The 17200-nt window shown below is 35.9% G+C and overlaps 1 protein-coding gene across 16 annotated transcripts in view; it reads right to left on the bottom strand.

Moving 5' to 3' along the window:
• Positions 1 to 17200, bottom strand: part of SYNJ1 (synaptojanin 1) — a 69299-nt gene that overhangs the window by 18240 nt on the left and 33859 nt on the right. For 9 of the 16 annotated variants that reach the window (XM_055801402.1, XM_055801408.1, XM_055801405.1 and 6 more), the window contains 13 exons: positions 13770 to 13961; positions 13553 to 13637; positions 12130 to 12270; positions 11556 to 11748; positions 10128 to 10286; positions 7784 to 7940; positions 7320 to 7437; positions 6987 to 7202; positions 6086 to 6164; positions 4894 to 5056; positions 2672 to 2878; positions 1545 to 1673; positions 884 to 922 (listed from right to left, as the gene is read on the bottom strand). In XM_055801402.1, coding sequence (XP_055657377.1) covers positions 884 to 922; positions 1545 to 1673; positions 2672 to 2878; positions 4894 to 5056; positions 6086 to 6164; positions 6987 to 7202; positions 7320 to 7437; positions 7784 to 7940; positions 10128 to 10286; positions 11556 to 11748; positions 12130 to 12270; positions 13553 to 13637; positions 13770 to 13961 — 1878 coding nt within the window. The remainder of the gene's footprint in view (positions 1 to 883; positions 923 to 1544; positions 1674 to 2671; positions 2879 to 4893; positions 5057 to 6085; positions 6165 to 6986; positions 7203 to 7319; positions 7438 to 7783; positions 7941 to 10127; positions 10287 to 11555; positions 11749 to 12129; positions 12271 to 13552; positions 13638 to 13769; positions 13962 to 17200) is intronic. The other 7 variants (XM_055801404.1, XM_055801406.1, XM_055801407.1 and 4 more) reach the window with 1 other exon arrangement.

Below are 17200 nucleotides of genomic sequence, written 5' to 3'. Positions count from 1 at the left end.
TGAAACATGTGACAAAGGACAAAGATTAGTTTCAAGAAGCAGCACTTCTGAGAACATGTGAGTTGTTATTACATGCAAAACCAGATCAAGCTGGAAAAAATGAAACTAGCCTGAAGGGTTGGATAAGGCCCTCAGCATTACCAAAGGGGAAGGAATTAGGGGAGAATTATTTCAGGATTTTGTTACTTTGTAAAGACCTGTAGCTCTCGAGTGCCTTCAAAGTAACTGAATAAATTCCTTGGCTAAGTTTGTGTTTCTGAAGTACACTTACACATTGATTCCGAGAACTATGGAGGGTGTTTCATGTCTCTGGGAAGGGCTTGGGAGCACATTTCAGACTTGGAAAGAGAAAATAAACTACCCATATGTTAGTGTTCAGCTTAGAGACAAATACAGCTCAGTGATTTGGAGCTCTGTGTTAACTGGTGATCATCCAGGGGAAACTGGGCCAGATCAGCAGTCATTTCAACTTGAACAATTAATTAATGGATAATCACTGCAAGTAGCTGCAATCACAATCCATTTTACAATGCTCCTTTTCATGGCCTGTGAGGAAAAAAGCTAGCCTTTTCACAACTAAAGACAAGTTTCTGCTTTCACACAACAGTTAGCTGGGTGTATTTTGACCAGGACAAAGTAATAAAAACCTGGAACAACTTTAATCTTTCTGACTATATTGTACCAACTTCTGGATAAATATTTTTTCACTAAAAAGTCAAATGTAATTCAGAGGGGGATAGAAACCCAGAGAAAGAAATTACATTGACATTCAAAAATTACCCAGTTTTATACCTTTGGACATCATCATGTTAAGTACTGTCACAACAGACCACCATAGTAGTTTTGCTATGTAGTCATATCCGAAAACAATTAAAATCATTACCTCCAAATTCCTTTCTAGCAGGTGCAGGACTCCTACCGCCTTACAGTATTTAAGAAATGAGTGCAGCAATAATGAAAAATATCAGTACAGTAAAGAGGGAAGAAAAAGAATGAGAAAGTTAAAAATGACAAGGGTCAGTTTGTTATTAACTACGTTGCCCATATGCTTCTGAACATCCAGTTTCTTTTAGTGCTCAATTGCTTACATTTTCAGATGATCCAGATGAACTCTACATTAAGAACCTGGACATGGCAAAATGCATACATACTGATGCCAAAATTAAAGGAATATAAAACCAATGAATGCACAAGATTATTTACATTTTATTTTAAAAATTAAGATGCTACAAAAATGAAAATGTTGAGTAAATACTGCTGTAGGAAGCCCACATATTTAAACTGTAAAAATAAGTTTATAAAAACTTTAAAACTTCTTCACTAGGCAAAGACAATAATATTTAAATGGTACTGGAAAATGCTGTTATTTCCCATGCCATTATTGATATTAAATGTACCAACTAAATACTTCAGTGAAAAAATGGTATGTTCCACTGAGCCCCAAACCAACAATATAACATGTAGTTTAGGTGCAGACTTCAAAGTTCATCCCACAGACTTGAAACAAAATATTCCTGATCACCTGATATAAGTCACCGCATTACCTGATGGTGGAGGTGGCCTCTGTGGAGGAGCAGGGCGTGCAGGGGGAGCAACAGGGCGAGGTGGTGGAGGACGCTTAGGCTCCAAGCTCTGCGAAGACTCTTTCTGCTGGGTACCAAGCTGCAATTCAGCTGAAGAACATGACAGAAAACAATGCAAAAATTAATCACTTGTACATTCTAATCACTGTAAAGATTTTCTAATAGAAAGTTATTTTCACAGAGAGAACATTCCGTTCCCAGCCCTGGCAACAAAGATACAGAAGTTTTTGAGAGAGGGAAAACAAGAGGAATAAACCAACGGTGAAAATAAGCAGATCACCTAAAACAAGATTTTTGTTTTACGTGCTTTTATCAGTATATGCTTTTCATGGAATCCTGAACATTCTTACAAATTGCAGAGTTCCAAATTTGTATTTCGGCCCTTATCTGTGAACTAAGTGCTCTGGAAAGAATGTTACAAGGAGAATGCGGAAGGCATTTTAGCAGTCTTTGCAAAATTACTCCAAATTATATTGAAAGGAAGTGTTCTAAAAGCCATTCCAAACACTGTAATTCTGAATGTCCACTTTGTTGCTAAAATAAAGCTGTGTTTAAACAGAAGCTTTCATATTATACACCCACTTCACAAATCTATTGATTACAACTTACATATTTCAGCTGACAGGAGCATTAATTGAAATGGGCTGTATTTGAAGAATATGACTAAAGTGACCTAGGATTATACTGACACATTGCAACAGAATTTTTGAACAGAGGTTTCAAACTAATCAACTTAGAAAGCCTATCAATCACATAACTTTTTGAGATGCCACTTTCATGATGAAATGCTAAAGAACTAAAGCAAGTTAGGTAGCTTACAGCAGCATAGATCAGTGGATGGTGTACCAAATTAAGACTCAGGAAACAAAGCTCTTCCACTGCCCATTAGGAAAACAGAGACACAAAGAATGAGGTGATTTACCCAAGGCCACTTATGTGTAAAATGCTAGATGATATCAAGACCAGCCTTTTATATTAACCTAAAGACACTAATAAAAATAATCTATAAGCTTGTATTTTACCACTGGGCTATACAGCTGCCAAATTGCATAGTAGTAATACAGGCAGTCAAGCAATGTAATACACACTGTGTGTGGAAACAGGTGGTCCAGGAGTTTTTGCTGGTGCTCGGCTCGGTCTCACTGGGAGCGTAGGTCCATCTGACAGCGTAGGGGATTGACAAGGACTGGAACGTGGTGAAGAGCCTGGGGAGGTTCCAAGACCAGAGCTTGAAGTTGGCTGTAGATGCTGAGGAAGGATTTCTTCTACTTCGGCACTGTAGTCATCAATGTCTCCTAAATAACAAACCCCACCCCAAAAAAGAAAAAGCATGTAAAATAAAGGGAACAATAATTACTGAAAGTGGAGAAATTATAAACTGATTCTGGGCATGGGATTTTCTGCCAAAAGCCCTCAAGTTCCAAGGAATTAGCTCAACAACCAAAGTACGATTCTTGCATCATAAAATCAAACATGAAGAACGTGTGTACTCAAACCAGTTGAAAATACTCCAGATGCACAGTATCTATTACAGGTAATTATAATAATGTGGCAACTGTAACGTTGCTTAATTTAAGAAACAATTAGCTTTACCAAGAATTACCTTTGCAGAAATTATTTTCCTGGTTTGCAACAGATGGCAAGCTTCACTTACCATTCTTCAGAAGGCTGGGCAGGGGATTTCAAGATACCTGCTATTTGTAATACCTTCTGTTTGAAAAGGTGGAATGATGTTTAAAAAAAAAGGTTCAATATGGATGTGTCTTTGAAAAGTAAACTGTCAATTTCTGATATTGGTATGTTAATATTAAAAATGCCAAAAATAGATAAATATCCCACCACAGTCCAGTAAGATCATAGTGATCCTTTCTTCCATAAGTTCTAGGCTTCTCTCTCTTCAGCTACAGGAACTAGGTTCCAGCTTTAACTCTGCACTGCTTGGCAATAAAGAGTAACAAGGCTCCTAATTACATACTAGCTCCTCATTTAAGAGTCTTGTGGGATTTGAGATCTCACACTTTAAAGGAATCATACCATTTTACATAGGATTATTAATAAAAAAACCCAATCATACAGGCATCTAAACTCTTAAGAGTCCTGTTTCCTACCTGCATTGCAAACAGATGAAGTATCTTATGACACAGACTAATGCAAATTCCAACTTTTCACACAGGTTTCCCATATCTGTACCCCTACCAACACGTATATTCCTTTAAGAAATACCTATACAAAAAAACCTTACTCTACTCTTGCAAGTACATCCCTTTTCTTGAAACTTTTGCAACATAATGCTTGCCACTAAGAAGCTTGGATAGAAATTCAAAGCAAATAAGCTACTTAAACATGGAATAAATCAATATAGACACACTGACTAAATCTAGAAAGTATATCTGTTCAAAAATTTAAAAAAACCCACCCTGTAAAATACATATGGAAATGCAATACGCACAGGAAGTGTAAGCAGGTAAGAGGTGTGTGTGCTTTTTTGCTGCTGTTCAAAAACCAGCTATTTTACTGGCCAAGAAGCCAAAAGTACGTCTACATTTTTTAATGTAGAAAAGAAAGTGAAGCAGACCTTTCATAAAAATTAATTGATTAAAAAATAAGCTTTAACAAAGCACATAGATTAGAAAAATGTAAGTAAAGTAAAGCAAAAATGCAGAGGCACAATTGCTGCAACAGTGATATTCAGCAACTTGAGGATTCTGCTAGAAAAGTATGACATGAAAAGATAAAAAACCTTCAGGGAAAAAACAAAACCAGCAAAACCCAGGGAACCAGAGAACAGCAACTCATCAATGCCAAAGATCAGCCTGTTCCAAGGAGCAACAGAGGCTGAAGGTTTCCTTGCCTGACTCTTATTTGCCTGCCTGTCAAAGGCGCAACATGTGTCTTCTTGGGGGTGGTAAACATATCAATGCTTAGCATGGGAGCTCATTAGTCCTACTAATCTATTATGTGTATTGGCAAAAAAATAATTGTTTTGCACTCTGAACTTGTGTGTATCCTGCTTATAGAGTGTCTCCATGAACAGTAGAAGCTGCCTGAATAAACTGACCCTGAGATGGTAGGTCACGTGATAAAGTGAAAAGAATAAAAAGAATGTCAGCAAATGAGTAAAACCTAGAGATACAGTGCAAACTGACATTGCTCAACAAATTCTCAAGATACTGTTGGAAATAATGAGATTTCTAATTTATGTGGTTCAGGTAGGCAGAAGCTTGTTAAAGTACCGATATATGCATTAAATCAACCACATTATTTAGAACTATAAGCATTTAAAAATGAAGAATGTTTTACTTCAACAAACCTTCCATATCATAGTCTGCAGTAACCTCAGCATCTTCACAAAGCAGAGTGGAACTTGTCGATGAAGGCAGCCCAATGTTAATCTTCTCTAGATTCATCTCATCTTCCAAACTTCTGATCCAATCTGGATTTTTCAAGCTTATGTTTATAACCCTTCCTAGCAGCTGAATTGCCAAAAAGGTATGCAAAAAACAGAAATTGGTAAGAGTAGAAACATCAAAGTTCAGCACTCCAGATTTAAAAAGAAAAAAAATAATTACTGAAAATACCACAAATAAGATTATCAGAATTTCTGGGACTAAATAGTAACAGTAACAGGTCACAAAAATAATTATGTTTTCGCTTCATCTTGGTAATTAAGTACATTTATGTAGTTTGAACTGTTAATTACAACTATTTTGTACTTTTCTAAAAAAAAAAGTAACCACTTGTCTCACAAGATTTTCCTTTTCAGTTAACACAAAAGCTTCTGGTTTCTTTATTCCAATAGAAACACTATTCTTTGTAAAGAAAAACAGACTTGCTTATAAACTACATTAGTGAAGTTATTTTTGGAGACTGATAAAACTGAAGGCTGCAAACTGACACATGACACTGAGCTCCTATCCTGCATGGACTGTCAGTGAAGCTCTCAGGAGATGCAGGGATCCATCTGCAAACATCTCATTACAGAATCTAAGTCTTAACAGGAACATAGACCAGGAAAAAAATTGAATATGAAAATTAATATTTTTACATTTTACAGAAGTCAATGACAGCTGAAATTTTGACACTTCTAAGTGATTGCAGTACAGGAGTGCTGAATATAAAATAATTGCAGGCCATTAATATAATCTGGTTCATACTTCAAACTCAAGGCAAGAACTCTGCTTTTTATATAATTTAAAAAAATAATTTAAAATGTCTCATTTGATGAAGATGCCCCTCAATATGGGATCTTCATTTCTCTAACAGTCCTCCTCCTAAAAATAAGTTGTTTGGTACTTCTCTCAGCTGGCTTTTGAAACTCAACATAATGTTATGTGGCTATCAAAAGTGAAAAAGAAATGATTAAATAAAACAGTCTATACAGAACATGAAAAACTTTTAAGAATTAAAAGCAAAGAAACAAACAAAAACCCTAATCCACCCAAGAGTCTTTAAAAAGTTGGATCTTTTGCTGGTATATGAAAGCTTAGTAATTCTTACATTACCTCAGTACCATTCAAATTCATAACATTCAAAGCAGAGCTTCCTTCCAGAAATGTTACCCACATCTTGTCTTCCACAAACCTGCAAAGTCCATTGGAAACAATAATTAAAATGCTTTATCACAGCTCTTAGATTTTGAAGACTTTTATCATAAAGGTTTTTCAATGTTTCACTTGATTATTTTTTTAAGTTCATTAAAATACATATAATTGGTTAATAAGCTTCAACTGAATGAATCCTTGCAACAAAAAAAAACCAAACCATAAAGCAAAAGAAAACCAGGTAAATATCACACTGCAAAAGCACTGTCCTCTTAAAAATTACGTGACTACAGTTACACATTCAATAGTAATTGTGTAGCTACAGGTTAGATCTTTGTATTCGGTGTCCCATGTTACATTAGGAGCATAGTCCCCAGTCCACAGTGTAGTCTTCTGGAAAAAAAAAAAACCAAAAATACAACAAAAAACCCCCCCAACAAAATAAGCCCACAAAAATCCCAAACAAGAAACCACACCACTTATAGTTCAATTAACAGCTTAGTGAAAATGCAATATTCAAAGGGATCCTCTCATTGCAGTTCATTTAAAACTACTAACCTAATTTCAGAATACAAAAATTGTATAAAATGACATAAATAACAAATCTTAACTCTGACTGATTTCTAAGTCAGATGATACTATCTCAGAAATAAAGACTATATGCAAAAATTAAGTCTGAAAACTGAGACACATACAGGTATGTAAAACTGATTTTCAACTGTAAAGACATTAAAGTGCAAATCTAAATGTTAAAAATAAAGCAGATCATAACTGCAATGCCCGCTAAGAAGGTAACTTTGTTCAGGAAATAGGTGGGAACAATGAGGAGAAACAGAGATTAGAAGTAAAAAATTTTTTTAACCTTATAAGTATAACTTCACCATAGTTTGCAAATTTTTGAAGAAGATCATCAATCAAGTTATCATCAAAATAGTTTTCTTCAGCTGAAGAACTTCTGATGGAGACCATTACAGTACCATCAGGTGGTCCTTGCATTGCAATCACCTCCTTATAAACTTTTTGTCTCTCTTCTGCTTCAATTTCAAATATGTCAATGTCAATCAGTGCAACCACAGGCCTTGGAAAAAAAATACATGAGAAAAACCTGTAAGCAGATTACCCCAGCAGCAAAAGATGTAACATGAATATTCAATCTTCAGCAATTAGGAAGTAATATACAAAATAAAACTAAAACCTATGATCAGATGTTTTCAACTCTGCTCTTCCGTAGTGCAACAAAGTACCAGGATTCCATGTATAGGGGACATTGCTGTCATCATGAAAACTAGCATTCAGAAGATCGAGGTCTTCAGCTGCATTCATTGAAAACACAAGGGGAAAAACACAGTGATTGCATGAATATGCTTTAAAAAAATAAGCTATTTGTAAAAAGAGAAAAAGCAAAGTAAACCAAAACCAAGTGTTTTACAGAAAAAAACAGAAGTTCCTTTTGCATTACTGAAATATCAGTAACTGGTATCTGATTCTTGATCCTCCTGTTTAGCATCACTGTATTTATTGCAGATGCTATTATAAGCTTTCTGTCACATACAATGTCAGGGATAGAAGCTCAGAATCACTGACACTGTGAATGTCACTAAATGGACTCTATAAGCCAGTTAAAAGAATATTTTAAACAATTTCAGGAAGCACTCAAACCTGATCGGTCAAAAGGCCATTTTCTTCTTCTCCAAAGGATACGATCTGTCCATGCTGGTGTACGACATTTTTCACTGGTGTCATAGTCATCAGAAAAAAGATCATATTTGTATGTAGGAGCAAAATTTATTTTCCCTTCCAAAAACCCCCTAAAAATCTGTAAGAAACAAAGCAGTTATGTGTCATGCCAGAACAGATGGGAAACAGCTTGAAACTAATCAGAATTCTCTTTTCTAGCAGTGAAAACCTGTATACACATCTTAAAAGTCATTTGATCATATGAATCCTTCTCTAAATTTTACCTGCTGAAAACATTCTACATTTGCTACTAAGACTAAATAGTAACCTAAACAGATTATCATTAAACAGAAGCATGTCAACATTTATATCTTTAAAGCCAGGCTTATAAGCAACCTACTATTCCCTCCAATGTTGTTCAGATCTTGAGGTCATCCAGAACACAGATGCTGTCCGTAGCACTTTAATCAGCTGTTCAGTTAACACAGCTGCTCATGTGTTAGCAAAGGTTGGGGATTAAGGTTTATATTTTCTGTACCTATCTGAACACACAAAAAGCATTGCCCCAAACTGACATAAGATGCCCCACCAATAAACAGGAGCTAAGGAAAAAAAAAAAAAGAAAAAGAAAGAGTCCTTAATACATTCAATATGAACTGAAAGATTAGTGAGATAATATCACAATTTATTCTCAAGCAAATAGGAAAACAGAATGAATGAGAACAATAATGTGAAATCATCTGCCAAGAGTACGTATGTTACTTAGAGATACAGTGCCAACTGAAAGGAATCAAAAAACCCGTTAGGTACTTTGCAACATAAATAGATAGAGCAAACTGACACAAGACCCTAGAAGGTCAGGGGTTTTCCTCACTCCTTAACTGTTTAAATTAGACATATGCTAAAGCCCTTTATAGTTAACCAGCTCCGCTCTTGAGTTTAATACTCTATGGGCAGTTTTACTTCACATCAGAGATCTGTAAACTAACTTAGATCTTACAGTCAAGTCTGCATCAAATGTCAGGGTAGCCTGCTTTTCTTGTTGGAAAAATAAATTACAATTTAGTCAATCTAAAATCAATGTTAAGAGATCAATGTCAGAATGTCAAAAGATCCACAACTTCTGAGGCAATTTATTAGTTTATTTGCCTTTGGTAATTATTTCTTAACCTACTTTTATGAAGAAAGTTGCTACGTAAATGCCCTTCCTGAACAGCAGATACACCAGTTAACAACCATGGAGCTACCCTCTGCAGCCAGCTGACACCCTGTGCCACCCAGCCAGCCACTTTCAAATAACAGAATATTACCCCCAACAGTGTAATACTACTCCTCCTCCTTCTCCCCAGTGAGGAGGCTATCTTGAGTCTTTTACATATTCCGGTACTTTCCATAGATCTTTCCAGCTTTATAAATGCCGTAAGCATCTCCCAAACCTCTACACCTCTCTTGTTTTTTATTAAATTAACAGACAACGATGCTCCCTGCCCATCTGAATGTATGCCTCTTTTTCTCTAGGAACTGGGCTATAAAAAGAAATAATTAAAAATTATTGAGCTTTTTTCCTCCTGTTCTGGTGCACAAGACACCAACACGAATGGAAGAGAACTCTAATTCAGAAAAAGCACTGTTTATGATCAAAATGCTGGCAGACAGACAAAACTAACAAGAGTATTATCTCTCATTTTACCATATACAGCATTCCCACATAAAGCTGGAAAGAAAGAATACACACTTTCACACAAAATTTGATTCATTACAAATATTCCTTTAATTGCTACCTGCTGCCTCCCAAGAAACCCTAGAATTCTAAAATCTGAAACTTTCTTCAGGCTTTGTTATTCCATGCTCTTTTTCTTTGTAAGCAAAAAGACTACCACTTGGACTATTGCTTTTTCCTACAGAATGACAGTAACAGCATTAGACCTGTTACTGCAGCAATTTAAAGTAAACAGTAACATTACCAAAAGAACTTTTATAAATATGTTTTAAATGGTTTTACCTGATAAAAAGAAAAATATTGTAAGAAGTAAACTCCAACACAAAGTTCTGAAAAGATGATACAGTGTCCTTTTTTTTTTTTCTTTCAGGAGAGAAAGAAAAACCTCACTCCTACAGCTAGTCGCTGTATTTCTAGCACTGCCTCTTCAAGACTGTTACTACAAATACGTTAATAAATGTTGCTATGTCCCACCCTTCCATACCACTGCCTGGACAAAAGTGAGAAGTAAAACATGCCGAGGATATGGATTTACAGAAGTGCCACAGAAAACTGCTAAAGCTAAAAATAAAAATATTCTTAAGTGTGCTAACACTTTTAAGGTACCTGTCCAGAATTTTTCTGATTGATAAGCTGGTCTCCTGCTATAAGGGGATCCCAGTTCTGTTGTCGTATTAGCTCCTTAACCTCCTCATTTGGAATATCGATTCGATAATTAAAGTCACCACACCAAAAGATATAATCATGGGAAAAGAGCATCCTTCCCTGTAAAACAGAAGCACACAATTAAGTTAAAAACCAAGTGACAAATTTATTACTTCCACGTGCAGGAGTTCAGTTATTAACTGTAAAACAGACATAATGTCTAGCTGATGAGGATAATTGAAATACACGTTAGTATTTAGTGTTCGTATGGTTGGAACAACATAGCCAAATGTATGGTATTCACACATACAGAATATGAAAGAAGTAACATTTCTTACATAGTTAGCGTTTCTAAAGAATCATCAATCATCTGAATTGGATTCTAAAATTCTTTATCTTTCTACTCCTGTTTTAGAAGTCTGCTCTAAGGTGATGACTGCTACTTGTGTCACAAAAAGGTTACAAAGGAGAACAAAACACTACCCTGGGATCTTGTGGTACAATACCCTGACAAACTGCAAATCAAGGCCTTTATTATTCAGATTTAACTGAAGACTTTTCAATTATGTACAATTTTCATAGCTAGGAAGAGACAGAAGGGCTCTGTTAGTTTAAACAAAGCCTAGAGTTTAAATAAGAACTTCTACTTCCCTCTTGGTTTTGATTTTTCCATTGCCCTTAAGTAAATCAAAGCAGATTAAACCAGCAGCATTTAGGAAACTCTTTCTAAGGACCATAAGAATATAGTACTGTCAAGAAAAAATGAAACATGACCATATGGACAAATGTAGAAATTAAAAAACCCTGTAAAATAAGATGTCAGACTCCTGCCCAGGGCCATAGAAACTAACTAAGGACAGTTTGACTACTGTCAAAATTTAAGTCTCAAGGAAGCATTTTGTCGCACTGATAAAATTATCAAGTATTTACTCAGTGTTAATTCTTTATGAGATTCTGGTACAAAACTGTAGAATCCAGCCTGACAAAAATGGGTTAGCAAAAATCATTCTCGTGTACTGAAAATAGTGCTGTTTCGCATAGATTTTTTGCTTGTAGTTGTTGAACTCCGATGCCTACAAAAGTTGTACTGCATGTCAGGAATCTGTAAGGTCTCTTTCCTATGCTAATCCTTGATGCCTAATGCAAGTGAATTCATGCTTCACCATCTCTATCAGTCATTGCACCGGAAAGGTCTATTCTTTCTGAAGTCATCTATTTTAATAAAACTTGTGGGAACTTAAATTATCTCTGAGACCTCTAACCCAAGGAAATTTGATTTCCACAGGAATCTGTGGATGGGAAAAAATAAATAGAGCTTTTGGATGACACTGCTGGAGGTCAAAGGGTTTAACTTCTCATTCATTATGGAATTTGAACAGTGTTGCTTACCATTGGAAAACTGAGCTTGCGAGCTATTTCTATGAAGTCTTCATTTCTCTCTTTAACTTGTGATTGTCCTGCAGCAAAATGACTGCAGACAAAGCAAAGACTGGATGTATGAAACAACATCCGAATTGCTACTGCACCTTTATTACCAGTGGCTCCTCCCATGCCAGTCTTTACGGTATCAACAGCAACATCCCTAAAAGAGTTAATCAAGTATTAAACCTAAAATACAATGACACAGAAAATAACAGCTTTAAATATGTCTGAGTATGACATTATTTTGGTAAGAGAACATTTTCACATTGTTTTTTTCAGCAGCAAGGCCATTGGGCTACTTTTAAAAAAATGTCAACAGCTATTGAGCAGGTAACAACTTAATACTTCAGCTTTTCAAGCTTTCTTGGCAACTGATGAGGCATTTAAATACTAAGGTAAAAAGAGTTCAAGCAACTAGCTCCCCAGAAGATTTAACAGCTATTTAGAGCCCCATACGCTACTTAGTACACTAGTATGTTTGCTTGCAATACAAAGCAAACTGAAGGTGACCCAACCCAGGCACAGCTGTGTGTTCACTGACCTGATAAAAGGAGCATGCTGGGGCCTGATGAACACAAAAAGGCAGACGCCCACCAGTTGCTCAGAAGCCAGCAGCACATACTTGTAATCTCTTGATATAGTCTTCTGTAGTTCAGCAGCCCAGAGCTTCTGATTGGTTGTGCTAGCAGTGAGATTAAAAATGCCAGTTGTAAACTAAATCAAATTAAGCAGGTATCTAAACTGTTGATCTAGTTGAATAAAGTTTGTACAATAACCTTAACTCAACTTTGGGGTAGCAAGCCAAAGCCAAGCTGTGAATGGTGCTCAAATGCCTCCTAGCAGAGACACAGGCTATAGACTGTCACGACATCACATTTCAAATTCAGCCTCACAAAACTCCTGCCTCGCTTTTCTCAACACCACAGACTGTGTTAGAAGCCAGGGTTATCTTTCCTGTATTTCTGAAGCTAGGCTAGAGGAGCAAAACTTGAGAATCTTTCCACAGAGTTACTTCCTAGCCTAGAGCTCAGTCAATACTGGAAAACAGAGATGTCCACAGTCTTAGATCAAGAAGAAACTTCCTTAGAGACCTAACAGAACATGGTTTTCAGAGCTAGCATTGGGTGTAAATGAAAAATATCAGACCTAGGAACAGCATTAGCTAGACACAGTTTGAAATTAGGGGATGACAAACTGTCACTTTGTCCTCAAGACAACATCCTGTGCAAAGGCCAACAGTGTTACTGGCTTTAGATACTTTTTCCAATGAGTTAAAGCTTGCTGAACACCAGAAAACATGCAAAACAAGCAGACAAAACAATGGACAAAGTGAATACGACCCTAGGACCAGACATAGAGACTTCATCACTGGTACCACCCACCACTAGTAAAAATGTATTTTCATAACCCACTCTGCTAGGGGTGAAAAATCTGAACTCCACAATAATATATATACATGTAATACATAGAATGACAACAAAAACTGACAGTATGGGAGCAAGTCTTGCTTTATACAGATCAAAATCTGATGCAAGACACTATATAAAGGCATAACAACAATACATGCTTTTGGAAGGAATTTCACAGGCATCGCTGTTCCCAGCAGTAGGAAGGCACAGAGACTGCAGAACACTACAAGCATTAGAGGTAAATTTCTTCACAGTGTTAAATGAGGTAAAAAGTTGAGGGGCTACTGGAGGCGCAATCCAAAATATGGTCAAGTACTGACTGTTTTCATCATTGAGATTATATTAAATGTGATCTAAATGATCACAGCTTTGCTAGGGAAAGCTGAGATGAAGTCTGCAATCCTGGCACAGAAACTGGCAGAGAGAACTCGAATAGTCAAAAATTAATCCAGACTAATCCCAACCACTACAAAACAGCAGAAAATGTAAATAGAATTTTACTCAAAAAAATGTGATTAGCAACCAACCTAGTACTGTGTACATAGTATCACCTACCTGGCATTCACAATGTTTCCTGCATTTAACTCCACCATTTCTTCAAATCCAATGGCAAATATGTCTACAGGCTTGCTTTTGCGATCTGCATTTAAAGGTTAAAAAGCTGTTAGTCATTCATAAAGAATTTAAGAACCAAGACCTCACATATCTATTTTAATGTTTATGGTCTAATTATGAAAATCAGCAGAACAAATTGACAGAATACAAACCTTACCTTGGAACTCATGAATACCAGCTAACTTCGGTGCATCTAGAAGCCAGTCAGTGAGGGTCTGATTTCTAAAGGCAATACTTCGAAACTGCTTCCCTCCGTTGACATTCCACGTCCCAACGCAGACTCTAATTTTTTTCGGTTTTGCATACTTATAAAAGTTTTCACACATACTCTTTAGCACTTTTACAGATGCTGCAAAAACATTTGAAAAGACATTATTTTTATACAGAATGTTTCTTTAGAAAATCTGGCAATGAGATCTTTCCCTTAACAAAATGGCAGCAAATCCATGCACAGACATACAGAAAGTTAAACTGTGAAAGCAAGATGAATGCAGCTTTTCACAAGGGAAGTTACATTTGCAGATATATTACTTGTCTGGGTAGGATACTGACTGAATGAAAGACAGTAGTAATTTGTTTAAATGCATATATATATATATATATATAAAAGAAACATAATTTCTATGTTTTAGAAATACCTGTCAGTCTTTCACCCTACCTGTGACTCTCTACAGAAACCATTACTTTTCATACATGCCAACATGGGTATCTACCTCGTTTTCACAGATTACATACATGAAATTCAATCTTCACTACAAAAAAACCCTTACAGATATGTTAATTTCTAGAAGTGTAAGAACAACTGTTAGACTACTAAAACAGATTTAAGGTACATTATTTTATCATTTTAAAGTATGCCTATTTAAACCACAAATCTGAATTATTTTTTAGGTCAGCAGAATTCCTAAAATTCTGCTTTAGTGAGGAAAGTAGGCTAGGATTCAAAACAATTAAACTAATTTCTCTTTCACACCAGTTTTTCTCTGTGCCTTGTTTCTATCTGCCAGATGGGAGAGAGAGGAATGACCCATCTGTAAAGGGCATTGTGAGAAACCAGCAAACAAAAAAGATTATTCAATAGTCAGACACTAGAGTTACAGAGATTTTAAAAGTCCCTTCGTAAATCAGCTGCATAATAACTCACACAGATACATTTCCTAATGCAAATGAACAGATACGAATGTTTTCTAAAATTATGCTCCTTTTTTTCTTCAATGTCAGTGGAATAAAAAACGCATCAGGTGTAAACAGTATTGTTTACATTTTACTTTACCTAAGTAATATTAATTTACCTATTTGGAATAGTCATCGTTATGAGAGCCAGTGAGAATCTTATAAACAACATTAGATGGAATTCTTCCCTTCACTGTGTGCTGTTCTGCAAAATGGTCAGCTACTGGGCACAGTATTTCCATTCATATCCCCAAAATGGGACAATTAGTGAGATGATTGGTCTTTTTAGTTATTCTTTTTAAGTTTACCACCTTTAACATGCTACAGAATCTTGGCTACTCGATTAAAGCAAAAATCAGGTAATCTCCAACTCTCTTGGTTTTGCAACAAGCTGGAAACAATAGAAGAAAATAATACATTGTATTTATTGTTTGTGAACTCTTTCATTGTGAACAAATCATATATTCATATATGGGGTAATCATAGAAGACAACAAACTGACCAGTGTCTCCTTGGGGAAATCATGCTTGGGATCATTTTTCCTTATCATAATACAAGTAAATAAAGTGAAGAAAACAGCAAGAAGCCAACAAAATACTTTACACCTTCAGGTGAAAGCCAAATGCTGAGTCTACTTTTGAATGTATCTACACACTAGCTAACAGTCAAGTCAAGAAGTCCACCAAAATGCCAGAAAAGCCTCCTGAGAGTCAAGGACAGAAGCTACCCAAGCACCTGACCACTGAAAAGAAATGAATCCAAGAAATGTTGTAGCCATTATACATACAAGTACCCAAAGCATCCAAAGGATTAGCTGAACCCAAGGAACCCAAAATGGCATTACAGACAGCTCTGAAGATCTGCACAGATTAGCCTTTGTAGCACTGTGAGCAAGTTTAAAAGCAGAGTTTGTACTTTTATACTCTCTGCTTTAGTTCCTTCTTTTTCTTTTGCAAATTAAGTGGTTTTCAACTTAATTTTAAACAGTTACTCCAAATAACTTGTATCTGCTACCAAACAGCTTTTAAGAAAAGCTGAAAAATTGAATTATTACCTAATTAACTCCTGACACTGTCATGAACCTCTAATGTGAAAAATCTTACCAGGATAGAACTTTAGAAGTGAACTGACAACATGCTTATTACAAACCAGAAATTCATATCTTAAAACTAGCAAGCTTTCTAAATTGTAGAATGACTCTTTTTTCTACATTAGAATAAAAATAAATAAAAGATGAAGCTTTCATCTGTTTTCCAAAATACTGAGTGGGCAAATTGTTTTTCAGAGCCCCTGAGCCTCCTGCATACATTTTTCTCCTACACATTTCTAGCTATTTACCTTTTCAACAAAGTTGTATCACTCTCTCTACAATGTTAAAAATCCAATCCATTACGTTTTCTGTTATTTTGCAGCAAAAATACTTTTAAGTGCTGTTCATACTAGGCAGGCGATGTTTAGAAATCAGTTCTACAAAGGGAGTATTAATTTAGAATTCTTGGTGGGATATTCTGTGCAACTGAACTGGACTGAGCTATTTTACTACACATCCAAATTACTGCAGATACGTTTCAATATATGCAATTTGTATCCAGATGAAACCCACAGTGAAACGTCACATCAGTAAGTTAAAAAATAGTTGACATGTATGACTCTTCATGAGTTATAAACTAGGCTGCTATAGTATAGATGGTAACACCATAAATGACAATGTGACAGTTTATACTGATAAACAGTTTTTAACACTGACAAAATGCCAATGAATCAGTTAATTTCAGGTGTGTATTACCTGTGACTCAGATCTCATTATTTAAGTAGATACAGTAAAACACTAATAGAAAAAGCGAAGCTGAGAAGAATGTAAAGGCAACAAACATTTAACGTTCAAAAATACAGAATATGGTTTAAGTGGTTTTCTAAGGGGGGGGGGAAGGCAAAAAAAAAAAAAAAAAGCTCTAAACACTTCAGATGTATTTGAACAACAATCTAGCCAACAACAAATCCTCATGCTTTCTTCCAAGGATCCTCCCTGTCAATCTTCAGTACCCAGGGCTAGCAGCTATGACCCAAGCACACAGGTTCAGGGGATACCGTGCACAACTTCACTATTCTCTTAAAATAGCAGATTTGCCTGAACAATTATTAAGAGCTTCCTTGCTTCTTTCCCTCCTCTTCTCCCTTCATATTCCTGGGTATTAAGCATATACTTTTCTCCTCTCACCCAGAAACTAAGCAATCTGATCTGGTTTCAGTGAACCTACTTCCAAGAGGTAGCACAATAAACGCTATCAAGGCAATAGCTCAGAAACAGCTGATTAAATTTTCTCAACACATACTAAAATCTGAACATGTGAGCACTAGGAATATTTTATTTTAAATAATAGTTTCTGGGAACAATGAAATGATGAAGTGTGGCCC

Source organism: Falco peregrinus, chromosome 4 (assembly GCF_023634155.1).
Source record: "Falco peregrinus isolate bFalPer1 chromosome 4, bFalPer1.pri, whole genome shotgun sequence".
NCBI classification, from domain to species: Eukaryota; Metazoa; Chordata; class Aves; order Falconiformes; family Falconidae; genus Falco; species Falco peregrinus.
The sequence above is the reverse complement of the archived record's forward strand: the minus strand, read 5'-3'. Positions and strand labels throughout refer to the sequence as shown.